This window comes from Mobula birostris, chromosome 7 (genome assembly GCF_030028105.1).
Source record: "Mobula birostris isolate sMobBir1 chromosome 7, sMobBir1.hap1, whole genome shotgun sequence".
In the NCBI taxonomy this organism is placed as follows: Eukaryota; Metazoa; Chordata; class Chondrichthyes; order Myliobatiformes; family Myliobatidae; genus Mobula; species Mobula birostris.
Genome location: NC_092376.1, coordinates 80,140,150 through 80,156,820, shown reverse-complemented (window position 1 = coordinate 80,156,820; position 16,671 = coordinate 80,140,150). Strand labels below are relative to the sequence as shown.

The 16,671-nt window shown below is 37.7% G+C and overlaps 1 protein-coding gene across 5 annotated transcripts in view; it reads right to left on the bottom strand.

The window, feature by feature from the left end:
• Positions 1 to 16,671, bottom strand: part of pcdh17 (protocadherin 17) — a 151,303-nt gene that overhangs the window by 26,460 nt on the left and 108,172 nt on the right. The window contains exon 4 of one of the 5 annotated variants that reach the window (XM_072263484.1): positions 2,857 to 3,276. The exons of 2 other annotated variants lie outside the window; for them this stretch is intronic. In XM_072263484.1, the coding sequence (XP_072119585.1) occupies positions 3,152 to 3,276 (125 nt within the window). In that variant the 3' untranslated portion in view covers positions 2,857 to 3,151. Of the gene's footprint in view, positions 1 to 2,856; positions 3,277 to 3,312; positions 4,263 to 4,300; positions 4,699 to 16,671 lie in introns of those variants that run through there. 2 more of the 5 variants (XM_072263488.1, XM_072263491.1) reach the window with 2 other exon arrangements.

The following is a 16,671-nucleotide window of genomic DNA, read 5'->3' as shown; positions in this document are numbered from 1 at the left end:
GCTCCCCATTACACCATGTGACCAATTAACCTGCTAACCTGGACGTCTTTGGGATGTACGTGAAAACTTGAGCACCTGGAGGAAACCCACGTGGTCATGGGGAAAACGTACTGCACAAACTCCTTACTGACAGCGGTGTGAATTGAACCCAAGATGTTGGTGCTGTAAACGTGTTGTGCTAACTGCTACACTACTGTGCTGCCTTGTTCTGGAACTAAAGTGGTGTTACACAAAATGACCCCATATTTGTTGTTTTGTAACTGGCCAAAAACAAATACTCATGGTTAGTCAAGTATGGAGCTAAACTAAAAGGATAGGAATAACTAAAAAATTGGCAAGATAAGCAGAAGCTTTTGAGATTCTGTTAAAAGGGGGAAACGGTGAAGGGTGACAAAACAGATAGTAAGAGTTACAAATAGGGAATTACAAAAAGGTGATTTATAAGAAATAGCAAAACCAAAACAAGAAAGCTTCATTCTTTAGGAAAACGGGGGTCAGGGGGTATGGAGGGAAGGCTGGGGCAGGGTTCTGAGTTGGATGATCAGCCATGATCATAATAAATGGCGGTGCAGGCTCGAAGGGCCAAATGGCCTACTCCTGCACCTATTTTCTATGTTTCTATGTTTCTATAAGTTCCAGTGAGACCTGAAGGGTGTAATAGAATGGTGTTGGTCCAAAGAGAAAGCAAGTATTGAGGACAATCTCTGTTTTATCATCAGAGCCAGCAATGCAGCACCATTGTGCAGGCTGGGAAGGGAACTGTGAACTGGTCATGGAAGGGTATACGGATTCTAGGAATTTGAGGGGTGTTGGGGATTAGACTTAATGTAGGATGATGGACAATGACTTTAGTTGGTATTTCACTTACCTCTAAGATCAATATTAACAGGAGTGACAGGGTATAAATTTCCCTGCAGTCCTTCATAAGAAGTGTCGCACAGATAATGGAATTGTTCCATGTGTTCAGATGGGGGAATTGTGTTATGGTTTGACAGGTTGCTCACAACAAGAAATGCCTGGTCAAAGTTTTTGCATTCTGCAAAAATGGTTGAGAAACAGTCATTATCCTGTTCAGCAATCACTTTTAAGTTACAAAACAGAGGCACATTTCTAGACAAGCAGCCCTGTGACCCCTTGAAGATCAATGATATTACAGGTAAAATATGAAAATACAGTCATGTTGAATAACGATTTTAGATTAGAATTTACTATAGGAAATAATGATAAGAGTCCAGGCTATCCAAGGAAAATAATATTTAATTTAATTTGGGGCAAGCTCTCAGCAAGTTCAAGTTCAGGTTCAGGTTTGTCGTCATCTGACTGTACACATATACAACCAAACGAAACAACATACCTCCAGACCGTGGTGCATTCACTAAACATTTATCACACACAAAATATGACAATAAATAACATAATAAAATATAATTCAAAATGCATGCAGTGTGTAGCATAGGTAAACAGTAGACAGTTCTCTGTCCTAGTGAAGAGACAGTGGTGGTGGATGGGTATTCAGTACTCTCACAGCCTGAGTAAATAACAGCAAATGAGTAAAAACTGGCAGGTGACAGCAACATATCCCCAGATCAAATATCTGCAGTGTGGTGTGCTAAAACAAATAAGAATACTGCAGATGGCCTAAGTATAATCAGTCAAACTTCTTTTGCTGCAGGAAGTCTTTTCTTCAGATTGTAATATTGCATAAACTATTCCGCTATTTAGGAAAATTAAATGAGGGAAACAATCAGATTGTTTTTGGGAGATAACCAAATCCAGAAATTCTATTGGGCGGTGAAACCATTTTGTACACTACGCAAAAGGATTGCACTTGCTACATGTGAGTTGATACTTGTAGCACATCCTTTTAATGTATGAACTGCTTATGCTTGGAGACCTCTGACATAAAATTTCACACAATAAATACTTTGATGTCACTCATGCAAAATTTATTATTGCATTTATTGTCTGCTTATGGTGGAGGCCCACACAGATAGGTGAGGGCTATCTCTGCATGCTTTAAGGGAGTCCAGTATGACTTGGTTATGGTGGTACAGTCATACACATGAATGTTCCCACTAATGGGGCCCTTTATGATTTATAAATTATGTGGTCCCAATGCATTTTGCTCACAATGAATGTGCCCTAGCTCTTCAACTATTATGTACCCTAACTCTTTTCTTGGAGTTTCTCTCAATGCACCATCCTGATCTGCAATCAGTAATCTAACTGTTCACTTGCACTACATTGTTACAAGGAGCAAGCACTGAAGCACCCACACTGACTCAACATCTCCATCACTGCAGATTAGCTTTAACATGCATTTTCAGGCATGGAACAATTTCTAGTCCTGAATTTATTAGTAAGGATAGAACAGATGATTTTCTTAGAATTATCGAGATCAAACATGAATTATTAATGATATGTTATGCTTGATTTAATAAATTAGTTTCTTGAAAGGCGAATAGAGTAATGGAGCTCCAAAGAAACTTTGGTATCCCAGTAAACAGACAACAAACAGGTGAAGAAACAAATCAAAATGCAAATAGAATAAAAATAGAAACAGAAAATGCAAATTGAATGGATGCATGTAAAAGCCAGTAGTCTATTGTAGTCCTCTAGATGTGGAAGTTCAGAAAATAAGTTTCTACAATTTTGATTTGACCACAATTGGAGGACCATGAGTAGTTGAGTTGTGGCCATCACAGGTTATAAAGCTTAAGAATTTGAAACTTGAAAGGGATGAAATCAGAACTTCAAGGGTTAAATTGCAAAAAAAAGAGACAAAACTGAAGTGACATTCTATGCAATTTAGAAGATTGTATTGAAGTTTTCAAGATAAATGTGAAAAGTGAAAGGGATGAGGGATAGCAATTGTTCTGAAATCTTAGAACAGAATGTATAATCTAAATGGGGGCACAATAGTTCTCTAAACCATAGATATGCATAAAGGGACAACACTGCAACAAAGCCTTAATAGAATACTGCATTACTTCTACACACTGTAGCCAAAGAAAGATTTATGAATATGCTTTTGTTTTATTCATCAGACAACTCATAATTCACCTAATAGTACATGAAGAAAATACTGCAAAGGTGTTAACTTGAAGCCAACACCAGTTATAGGTGATTCATTATAATAGATAATTGCACCTTAATGAGGTGCAAAATACTCACTGAACAGCTGCTTCTGCCCAAAACAGCTGGCACACATAACTTGCTGGTAGCAGTGGCTTTGTAATTGATAATAATCGTGATGGAAATTACTTGTCGAATTTGCTGGAATTAAAATGATTTCTCAATTTAAAGGTAGAAAGTTTAAGTAGTGGGGATTTCAATAATTATTTTACTCTTTTGACTAAATATTGCACTGGATGAATCACTAAGTCTTATTGAGCAAGAGCTGCTGATTACAGAAGGAACTAACCTGAAATGCTAACACTTTTTTAGGTAGTGAGCTGCTCCAGTCATGAATACGCTGCTCTGGGGCAATGCCCAGCTGCAGTATGGAGGAGAGTTGCACTGATGTGCATACCATCTTTACATCACACATAAAGTTGAGGCCCTGCCTGCCTTTTCAAAAATCTATAACTGATCTCCTGACACTATTTTCAAGCTGTGCATGCCACATTTTGTAACTGTCTCAAATTATACATGTACCAGATAACAAAATGATATTTTCTTAAATAAAACCATTCAATGTACATGCAAATTATATCAACCACTTCCAGTACTTTCCTGTCCCACAGATTAACCATCCACTCACTAAAATTGTTTCCACCCATGAGTTTTGAAATTTCCTCACTTCCAGCAATTTATTATTACCTACGTCATACAGTACATCTGAAAATGCTGAAAACACATCCAACCCTGCTTTTATCCCATGCCCAATTTACATAATCAAATTACTCAGAGGCAGCCATCTGCCTAACACTGTTGCTGTTTAAAAAATGCACCATGATCCTTGCAAGAAATAAATTTAAAATATTAAATTCACCAATAAACACACCTACTTGAATTCTGTAAATTTGTTGTATGCTAGCAGATTATTTGCATTTTATGTATCAGTAAACATATATTTGCTCGTGCCTTTAAGATTTCTGGAGTTGATAAGTAGCTCATGAATTACTCTGATATTTTCTGAATGTCCTACTAAGTTATTACCTTCCATTGGCAATTTTCTTATGAAACCAATCCTCTATTTGATCTTTACCTCACAGAATGGATAGGGACCTCAGGATGCAAATTCATTAGAACCGCAGAAGCTGAAAGTTTGAAATAAAAACAGAAACTTAGCAGGTCAGGTTTCTATAAAGGATCTGAAACCTAAAATGTTATTTCTGTTTTCCTTTCCACAGAAACTGCCTAACTTGCTGAATTTTTCCAACAATGACAAGGTTGGATAGATTTTTGCATGGTAGGGGAATTAAGGGTGATGGGGAAATGGCAGGTCAGTGGAGATGAGTCCATGGTCAGATCAGCCATGATCTTATTGAATGGCGGAGCAGGCTCGATAGGCCAGATGGCCGACTCCTGCTCATATTTACGTTCTTATGACAGTTTTTGCTTTCGTAATTTTAGGATGTTCACCAACTTGTCCTGTGTGAAGCCTCTATTCATGCATTCCTTGCTCAGCCAAAAAAAGTGGACTCCGGTTAATTGGGCCATTGGTTCAGGGCAGCCGCATATTTGGGACAGCTCCTAAAGTGTGAAAAACAATTGAGTAAATAGTCAGAATTTCCTTTGGTTATTTGGGACACTATGCCACTTAACTGGGGCAGAAGACTGTTGCCGAACAGTTTCAAACTAGTGTCATCATGTGAACTTGTGTGCTCATTAGACATTACACCTGCTTAGAGTAAACAATTTTTAAACAGTTTCAGCTGTGTGTGCTTCTGTTCAAAAAGTAGCGATTTTTGTCACTAATAGTTGGTGAGAAATAAGTAGTAAGACAATTCAGAACTGTATATCTCACTGCAGTTTGAATCATTTATGCTTCGAGATGTCAAAGATAGCCAGGAGTGAAAATAAAATGATTTCACTGCTTCAATACGTGAGTAACTATGAAGAATTTGAAGGCATTGACAATCATTTTGAGTGTTACAATAAAAGTCAAGATTTAGAGGATGCAATTGTCAATAGCATTGTATGAAGGCAATCCACTATCTGCACTAGGAGTGTGTGCTGATTTTGTTCATTTACAGTCAATCAAAAGAACATGGCAGCATAAATTCTCCATCGCTAATTATAGGGAACCAATACATAGTTTTATAGAACTGTATAAAAATGTACACTGTACTATAAAACTGCAACTGTGATGGAGAGAGTCAACAACTTTAAATTCCTCGGTGTTTTTATTTCAGAGGACCTGCCCTGGGCCCAGCATGAAAGCATGGTAATGCCTCTACTTCCTTAGGAGTTTGTGAAGACATGGCGTAACAATTAAAACTTTGACAACCTTCTGTAAGTGTGTAGTGAAGAGTATATTGACTGGGCATATCACAACCTGGTATGGAAACACCAATGCCCTTGAATGGAAAACCCTACAAAAAGTAATGTAAATAGCTTAGTCCATCATGGGTAAAGACCTCCCCACCAATGAGCATATCTATGTGGAGCATTGTTGCAGGAAAGCAGCATCCAACATCAGGGACCCCCACCACACAAGCCATGCTCTCCTTTCGTGCTCTCATCAGGAAGAAGGAACAAGAGCGTCAGGACTCACACCATCAGGTTCAAGAACAGTTACTATCTCTCAACCATCAGGATCTTGAACCAGTGGAGATAACTTCACTCAACTCCATACCCCATCACTGAACTGTTCTCAAAACCTGTGGACTCACTTTCAAAGACTCTCCATCTCATGTTCTCAATATCTATTGCTTATTTATTTATTATTATTATTTATTTTATTTTCTTTCATATTTGCACAGTTGTTGTTTGCACATTGGTTGGGTGCAGTCTTTCATTGATTCTATTCTGGTTATTGGATTTATTGAGTATGCCAGCAAGAAAACGAATCTCAGGGTTGTATATAGTGACATATATGTACTTGAATAATAAATTTACTTTGAACTTTGGACATACCTGGTCAATTTTCCATATTTTCAAATGGATACTTTTGATGTAACTGTACTACAAAATCTTGGCTAGGAGTGGAGTTTGCGGGTTTGGTACTGCTGCAAAGATGTTATCTAGTTCTAAAGACTTTGCTGTACCCATTTACTATGTTTTGATATGACAGACTGAAATGATTCAGCTGAAACCTGCCTTCTCTGGTATTAGATACCTCAGGAGAAGTTGGGATGGGTCATCTGTTCACTACTTCTGCTTGAACATGGTTGTGATACTGTACTTGTCTTTATTTTTAGTGCAGACCTGCCGGATGTCATAATTAATGATGAGAATACTTTCGTAGCCTCCTCTTCCCATTGCCTGTTTATTTGCCCAACACTATGCACAATTAGGAGTGCAGGGTTTCAATCTGATTTGTTATCAGTTAACGAAAACAGATTATGAATGAACAGCCAGAAGAGAATTTCTTTGTGAATGCAAGCTCAGATTTCTTGTTAATTCTTCCCAGCTCTTCAGGTTGAGATATTTGGCAGTAGGGACCTTTGTGCAAAAGGCTAACTGCCTATTTTTTTCTTTTTCTTGGGTAATCTCTTGAAGTCAAGAATATCCCAGGCCACAGGGATCAGAGGTCTGTGTGAGTCCAGAAGCTGAGGCCCAAGGCACTCCGTGGTTGAGGATCAACAATCCCTGAGGTTGAGTGGTCAGGGCCCAAAGGTCAAACCCATGACAGGCAAGTCCTGGGGTCAAGGTCAAAGGTAAAAACCATGATCGGCAAGTCCTGGGGTCAATACCCACAGGCCCGAAAACTCTGGGGGCGGGGGATGCAAAGCCAAAAATTGAAGTCCAGAGTTCGTCGAGTGCAGGGTTAAAAGGCTTGAAAGGTTGAAGACCGAAGTCAGTAAGTCAGGAGGTAGAGGACAAGCCTGGCCCAGAGGCTGCCAGTTTGAGGCCTGATGTCTGAGTCTCCAGCCCAGACACTGGAGATTGGTTGCCCAACGTCTGTGAGTTTAAGGGTCCAGGACCAAGGACTGGCTGTCCCCAGCAAATCCTTGGGTGTGTTGGTTGTTAATGCAAACAATACATTGCATTGATAAATAAATCTGAATCAGAATCTACCATTCATTCTTCTCTGGTTCTATGGTTTCTGAAGTGGCTAATGGTGCAAATGCATAAACCAGTGACTTTTCCACAGACAGGGCATGGTGTTTCTGCTAGGGCAGGTGGGAAATCATTTTCTGAGCTGGTACTGTCCTACTGCTGCTAACATTGCATAGACTCAGGTTCTACAATACCAAACCAAATACCAATTCCCCTCTTGAGGTAGATAGGAGCATAAAATAATGTTCCACCATTATTGAAAATGCCTTCCTTAGCAAACAACTACACTGCAGATCTGCCAGTGTTTTAATTAAAAAGACTAATTTGTTTAAGTCATACCCTTGAAGGAACCTGCACTAATTCCTTAATTGAGTACAATAGTAATCACACTGTATCCTGCCATGTTGAGTGTTTGCAATGTGGTGCTTATATATAATAATTAGTCAACAAAATCCAGAAGTAAATGTGGCTCCAAATGTGGCCACAGGCATATGACTTTTAAAGATCAGACATAAATTTTTACTCAAATAATACTGGGAATTATTTGGCTACGTTAACCAATAAAACATGATGAGATGCATATTCACTCAAATCCACATTCATCTCAAAATGAACTGATGATTAAGTCAATAAGAAACAATCCATTTGAGAAAATAAGCGGATACATGGTGTGACATATCTAAACATGAGTTTTGCACAGTAATGGGATAAAAGAAGGATTAGCACTACATGGATTAGCAGATTATATGAATTTAGATCATCATGGTAAACTGACATCTTGACACACTGTGCTTTATTACTGCAGTTGATGCCTGTATCTGTACACAGATCTGTTATTACATTCCCAAGTATTATATTTCACTTTAATATTTTTGTTTCTTTAGATTTATTGAAAGGTTAGATTTCATAATACTTCTGGGAAAATATATGCCACTGCAGGTTGATGAATGTTAGATCAAAATGTGGATGCACTGAAGTACAAAAGAATTTTAAGAGACTTTATTTGATAATCCCCAACATTCCATGACTATAAATCTGTGTTTCAGTTTAATAAGAATTACTAATTATCTCCTCAACATAAATTACTATTAAGCAAATAGATTGAACACTCTCTAGGTTATGATCTGTCCAAGCCTGCTAACTCCCTGTATAAATAGAGGGACATAGCGTCTTCTGATAATTCAAAATTTATTAATCAGAGAAAAGCCATATTAGAGAATTACTGTTACCACTTCTTGCTTAAATTTCAAGGATCCACTGTTGTTAATGGTTTTTCAGATGGCTAGTGCAAGTAAATTCTTAATATATATTGTTTCACATCTTTATTAAAATTATGGATAAACTGTATTATTTGTGTTGTGAAACTATTCATTTCTACTGTAAAGGGAAAAAAGACAATTTGTCGATTAAATGAAAAAATAGCTAGAAAATCTCTTCGGGCATTATTTTGCACCAAAACCTTAACCAGTCTGTTCTTCTGCTGCTAAATCTCCTAACTGTCTTAATCGTTTTCAACTGCTTATTTCAGATTTCCATCATTTTGATTTTTTATTGATGTTGACAATTAAAGATTATATTCTAAAGTGTGATTAATAATCACGAAGAATTAGGATGTAAATTTCATTTCAAATTATGGTGAAATTAAATTCTCATGGAATTCAGCAGCTGTAAGGAAACTGAGAGGAAATTGCCCCTATTTATTCCAGCACCTTCATATAATCTCAAATGAACCAAGGTACCTTTTATTTTACTGTTTGACATCAAAGGATAGTGTCAAAATAAATCTCTTCAGTAAAAATACGTGATTGCACACAGGCAGGTAAACATCCTGAACTAGGTTGTGAACAATGTAGGGAAATATAATTACTACTGAATAAAATTATATTAAGCTCAATCAACATGACAAGACACTTAAATGAACCGATTCTCAACCTGCTAAATGCAAATTTTAAAAAATCCTTTCACCTTTTCCATCGCACTGCAGACTGTAATCATTTTCTTAGTAAGATGTTTAAAGTAACTAATAATGGATTCTTAAGCTTGGAATCACAAGCCTAAAAATTCAATCATGTAAGGAAGCTCCAATGCGCTACAAGATTGAACTGTGAAGGAAAATTACTAATTGTGATTGGTTCTTTATAATACACACAGCATATTGATGCTTTAGACTGTATGCTTCTCTGCTTGTGACATGCATAACAGAAATGCTGGCCACAGTAATTCATTCTCTGTTCATCGGAACCAATTCTAGCCTCTCTCCTAAGATATAACTGCAAACAGTTACAATGCATGAACTATTTGTACAAAGAACCTAAATGCTTCCTTCGAGTTACTGCTCAACTGCAATACATATACTGCAATGCCATGAATATGAAAACAGATGGTAACACTTGAGAATCAATCCTACTCCTGTGCTGCTTACAGGATTACAATTTGCATCATACTTGGATAAGACGCTATGCTAAATTTATTGGAGTCTTCTCTTAGTTCAGTTATGGAACACTGATAATTATTATTCAATATTTTTTAGAAACATTCCACTCCTTTCTCAGATCCCCACCATTGGCACCACAATCTCCCATGATATGCCCGTTCCTCTACTTACCTTGACTCTCTTCAACTTTGGAATCCATGTATATCTCATCAAATTTTATATAGTTAATATGCACAACTACAAAAAATCTAAACCATGCCATCTTAAAGTTCAAAGACTTCAGCAGATCATACCAATGAAGATATTTCTTCAACAGTTCAGGAACAGGCATGAAGTCATCTCCCATGCAGTTCCATTTTAATGCCAGTTTTCATATGATCATGAATTTGTATGCAATTTCACAACAGAGGAGACTGAAATATCCCTTTACTGATAAGACAGGTTGCTGAAAGTGCTGTTCAGCCAGGCTCATCTATCTATGCTTTCCACATACCCTATCTTTTAAAACAAATATGCAATTCATTTTGAACTACAGAATGTACCTCAACTAGTATATACCAAATCATAATAACTGAGTGCTCAAAACAGCCTTGTTTTGAACAACTATCCTTTTTCATCATCTATGCCAGTTATTTTATAGAATAGAAACATATTCCCCAATAATACCCATGATTTAAATCTATTTGTAATCTTACTCTTGGTCTCCTCTAAAGAATTGATCTTGAGTTGTTTTATAAGTACAAGGTGTGACTGCGAGCAGCCACCATGCAGATACTAATGAAATAGTTGCTTTAAAGCTCAAAATACTTTCATTAACTTACATGTTTAACTGCAAAAACAAAATGTCACATAAGAGTCCATACAAATGTTTACATAAATATTATTTGGCTTGAAGCAATTACTACTAATTTTTATACTTTGAAGTTGCACATATGTAATCTTAATTTAAAAATTGCATTATATTATTAAATAGTGTACAATGCAATTATCATTACACTATTTGCAAAGTTATAAGATTATCACTTATTTTATATGTTATATTTTATTTATTTTTTAATATTTTATGATTTTCTACAAACTACAATGTAGAAGAAATATTATATTTTATTATGCATCAAGCCCTCATTAAACTTTTTTTTTCGAATTGTTAAAACATCCTTCAACCCCACCAGCCTTCATGTAGATTACCCTGAGGATGAAATTCTTCCAAAGTAAAACTGGCAATGCCAGCATTTTTGATTACTTAATCACCTTCCAATTTGTGCAGATGACTCTTGTGATTTTGGCTAACATTCTTCCCTAACTTGTACAGCACAGGAATAGGCCCTTTGGCCCACAATGTTGTGCTGAACTAACTAAACACCTGACTAAACTCATCCCTTGTGACTACACAACATTATATTCCTCCATTCTCTGGCTCATCATTGTGCCAATGTAAGATGCTTTTAATTGCCTCCACTACTACCCCTAGCAGCAGATTCCAGGCGTCCACAACTCATTGAGTAGAAAGCTTAACCAACCCATCTCCCTTGAACTTACCCCCTCTCATGTTAAATGCATACTAGTACTTGACATTTTGACCCTAGGGAAAAGAAACTAGTTATAACTCTATCTGAGCCACTCATAATCTTATAAATGTCTGTTGGGTCTCTTCCTAGCCTTCACTACTCTGGGGAAAACAACCCTAGTTTAACCCATCTCTCCTTATAACACAAGCCCTTTAATCTATTCAGCATCTGGTAAACCACTTCTATGCCTACCCCTGAGCCTCCACATCCTTCCTATAATAAGGCAACCAGAATTGAATGCAGTAGTCCAGATGCAACCTAGCCAGAGTTTTATAAAGATACAACATGACTTCTTGACTCTTGACCTCAGTGCCTCGACTAACAAAGGCATATACCTCCATTACCATTCTACTTTTAGGGAGCTATGGACCTGACCCCAAGAACCCACTGTACACCAACACTATCAGAGGCCGTGTCATTAACTTTGTACCTTCCCTTTGGATTTGATCTCCAACTACCATTTCTCTGCCTATATCTGTAACTGATCTATATCACACTGTAACCTTTGGCAATATTCTGCACTATCCAAATTGCCACCAATCTCAGCATTGTTTGCAAACTTACTAACTCTCTCAGCCAAGTTTCCATCCAAGTAATTTATATACGTGTATCACAAACAGCAGAGGTCCCAGTATAGATGCCTGGAGAACTACTCACGGACCTCCAGCCAGAATAAGACTCATTGACTACTACCCTTTGTCTTCCATGAGAAAGCCAGTTCTGAATCCAAACAGTCAAGACACCGTGGATCTCATGCATTTTGTTGCATTATTAATTATTAGGATTTGTCGCATAAACTCTTCTCGGGCTTCCAGCTAGATACAAGTGTTGACTTTAATCTCAGAAGGAAGGCTAAAGAACAAAGAAGTCTTGCCTTCTCTTTACACAACGATTCAAAGTGAAGAATATTGCGGTGAACCTCCTCCCTGCAGAGGTAAGTGAAAAATGAATTTCCAGCATCTGCAGAATTCCTGTTGTTTGCGTGAAAAAGGATCTAGTGCTTTCTTGGGATTTGTGTCTTCCTGTTAAAAATACATTACATTGACCTCATAATTTACGCTCTCTCACATGCTCATTTACTCTATACACAATGCCAATTAATGAGCATGTCTTCAGGATGTGGGAGGAGACCCACACAGACACAGGGAGGATATGCAAACTTTGCTGATGCAGAACCAGAGCTCAGGATCATCGCTGGAGTTATGAGGCAGCACCTTTACCTGTTGTGGCACTATGCCAGTCAATGTCCCCCATGCACACGCCATATGCACCTTGACGTCTTTATGGAGGACATGGAAAAGTGGATATCCTCAAGTAGTGACCCATCTAGAACAATGAAGATCACCACCTCTCTTTCAAAGAATAGACTCACACAAAGAAAATGATTTTTTGTCCCATCAGATACCAAAACAACCATCCTTTCCTCAAAAAGCCAATAAGTCAAAGTAGAGGATGTCCTCCCAAAAAGTACTGGTTACCTTATGATCTTCATCATCCATCTTGTTCTGTCATATAATGAAATGCCATGCCTGTATGTATTTGCAGTGTGTTGGACTGTCTCTATCATTTCCCCATTCACTCAGAGTAGGCTTGCTCATCTTTGTGTTCCATTGTAAGCTCTTTCAAGAGATACAGACACACAAACCCTGACCTACCTCCAGAATGCTATTATTAGCTGCAAATTAGGAAATACTCCAACACTGCTGCAATAATCCAGAAGCTAGGGAATCTAGGGATATGTTTACTTTAACTGTCATGATACAGCAGTGCAGGCCTGTAAAAGACCACACATCTGTGTCGCTACTAACTAAAGAAATCATCACATTCTGAGGCATATTTCTTCAAAGATGTTGTGATAGGAACATGGTTCCAAGTACACTCTCACTTGGAACCATGATCCCTTGCTGCCATCCTCTGCAGCCCTAAGCTCATCGGCCTTTCCTTGATACCCTTCGTGCAGTCTCAACTCATGCTACTGCCTCTCCAAGCTTACGATTCACGAGAAGGCTGTAGGTGCAGTAATGACAGTGTACCATATCTAAAGTCAGGTTGTAGAATAAGTGGTCAGCATCCTGACTGTTCTGTAGAAGAAACATATAGTTGAGTAAATTGTGTGAGTTACCCTTTAAACCGTTTATTTGAGATGAATTTCAAGCAACATTCAGAAGCTGGTGTGTGTTTTCACGCAAACTGTGAGTCCAGTGCGTGACTTTAAGACAACTTTAAGATGAGCTCCAACCTATGTGCACATTTGGACTGGGTTAACTCTAATAGGCCTTATTTTTCTTTTTCCTATTCCTACTAACTATTCAATAAAGCTGAAATTTGTAAATACACTTTTTAAAAAGTCATATCGACCTTAAACATACAGAATTTGAGAAAGGTGGTTTTCTCACTGCTGAGTCCAGTGGCAAGGGGTTAACGAGCCACATCATTAAAGACGCCCAGTAAAAAGGGGGTTTCAATCTAAAGATTTAGCACTGGAATGCCAGGCTAGATTTTGTTCTGGACTTTCTGTTATATGACATGAAACCAAATATTTGATATTTGAATAAGGCTGCTTATTGTAAAATCCTGCAGAGTACCAAATTAACACACAAATTGAAATTGAAATCAAATGATATTACGTTAAGAATATCAGTCACCCACACGATTTCAGAATAGCAATCTATGTTTGATATTCTGTATTAATCTGCCTCTTCTTTTCTTGTTCGTTTCTTCTCTGCTTCTACATATAAACTTTTCACATTTCATTACCCTGTGTTGGTGTTAACATTCACGAAACACATGCAGCACCCTGATATGCAGATCAAGTGGCTGTATTCAGTTGTGATCTGAGAAAGCAATCGCTATTTTTCACCATGAAAGCAAAGTAGCTAACTCTAACCCCATTTCTACACTACAAACGCAAACTGGCACCTCATCCTTATAAAAATGAGGACATCAGTAAGTAAAGCTCTTTGCATTAAAAAGGTAAAATAGACTTGTCTTGTTGTGATAGTCAATTAGCAGTAGCCAGGCAACTGGAATTCGTTCATAATCCCTTAAAATCTACTTATCCAAATCTCAAAACAGGGATCAACCCAATCACCATGCTTGCATACTTAAAATACGATAAACATGTTGTGAGGGATGTAGCCAGCTTCACTTGGCTTAGTCAAAGTAAGGTAGAAATGAATATTGCTTTATTTCAAACAAATCAAACCTGCAGAAAGATGGGCAAGTAATTCCTCCTCACAATTTATGGATTGTCAACACAGACTATACTATGTACAAAGGCAGCATAGGTAAGAGGTGTCAGGTAATTTAGACATGGAGTCCATTATTATTTTTTGCCAACAGTTCCTACTGGGATTATTTTTACAATTGAGAAGAAGACCAGATTATAGCTGATTTTAAGAGAAGAACATTCTACACTACTTAAAGGATTCAGCTTTTTAGTTATCAAAAGCTTGTATAATCATAAATTGAAAGGGAACTTAATCAATTACACTCCACCATCAGTAATTACAAATTATTTTAGTATTGATAAGAAAGATTCTATTTCAATGCAGAGCTCATCTCTAGTTTCCTTAAAGTCCCTTGAAGGAAGAAGCTGGGAATGGGATGGGATGGAATACTTTCAATTTGCCCAAATGGATGCAGCAATAAAACCTATTGGCAGCCTATCCACCACCCTAAATATCACTTGTCCACCATCAGTACACAATGCGTTCACCAAAGTTCAAAGTAAATTTATTATCAAAGTACATATACGTCACCACATACAACCCTGCGATTTGTTTTCTTGCCTCCATACAGTACTCAGAAAGTCCAATAACCAGAATACAATCAATGAAAGACCACACCCAACAGGACAGACAAGCAAGCAATGTGCAAAGGGCAACAAACTGCGCAAATACAAAGGAAAAAAATATTAATAATATGCCCCTGTCGTATTTGTCTCAGGTTCCATTACTTGGTAGTATACATGCATTATGAATGTCTTTACTTCTAATGATCACTTCATGCGTGCCTTTCTTTTAACTGCTTGAGTGCTCTCAGTTGTACGTGGACAGCTCCCCTGAGAAAAGCCTGCACCAGTTGCACCCTGTGATGTTCGTGGGCTATTTTCAATGTACTGTATCTTCTTCGGGTTTCCCGGTGCCTGCCCGTCTATTCAGCAGTGCACCGCTAATAACAGAGTCAGAATACCACAAATTATATTATGATCGATCAGTTATTACAGATAGAACAATCCAGAATAACCGTCCGGATATAATAGAACAATCCAGAATAACCGTCCGGATATAATAATACAGGAGACACAAACAAGAACAACTTATTTAATCGCTAAAGCCATTCCAAACACACATTAACTTGCAGAAATCAATGTGAAAAACACCAGAAATATGTTGAATGAAAAGAGTAAATTGAAAGACTTTGGAACATGAACAAGGTATACAATGTCCTGATGGTAATGTCTACAACTGGTGTCATCCCAAAGTCACTACACAGTAGCATTACACAATCAGGCTACACAGTAATATCTATGTAAACCTTCAGAAAGCCACAATACTAAACACCACTAGAATAGTCCGAAAGTTCCTAGCAAGTGACAAATGAGTGTGCTTGACTATGCTTATACCTCAGGTTTGACCAGCTTGAGCTGAGAAAAAATAAATAATAATAATAATAAAAAACAAGTAAGCAATAAATATCAAGAACAGAAGATGAAGAGTCCTTGAAAGTGAGTCCATTGTTGGACAGTTCAGTTCAGTAATGGGTGAGTGAAGCTGAGTGAAGTTATGAGTCTTGAAGCTCCTGTACCTTCTTCCTGATGGCAGCAGTGAGAAGAGAGCATGGCCTGGGCGGTGGGGGTCACTGATGATAGAATACATCATTTCCACAGGACAATCAGGACTTAGTTGATTTTCAGCACAGATAATTCCCACAAATGAAGGACAATCAAAAACTTATTTGCTTATCAATCTAGTTAATCTTTCTTTGGACTTCTATAGCCAGCAACAAATTTGTCAGACTGTCTTTCTGGTGACCAGCTGTGAGTGTATAAGGAGTAAGTGATAAGTGTAAGTATATGTGTGAGTGATACAGGAGATGATGAAAGCAACACACTGCACCTGAAAGAACTTTGAAAGGATTTTCAAAGACAAATCCAGAAACAGTAAAGTGTTCATTCTGAATAGATCCTAACCTAACTTATTTTTATGAAGTAGAACGAAAGATCCCAAGACACACCATGGGGGATACATTGTTTTGCATTGTATCATCTATTGCTCAGAATATTCTTATTTTTTTCTTTATTCAATGCAGATTACTCTTTAGCTAAGTGGACTAGAAGAAACAACATGTCAAAAAGGTAAACAACAGGAATTCTGCAGATGCTGGAAATTCAAGTAACACACATCAAAGTTGCTGGTGAACACAGCATCTCTAGGAAGAGATACAGTCGATGTTTCAGGCCGAGACCATTCTGCTGCGTTCACCAGCAACTTTGAT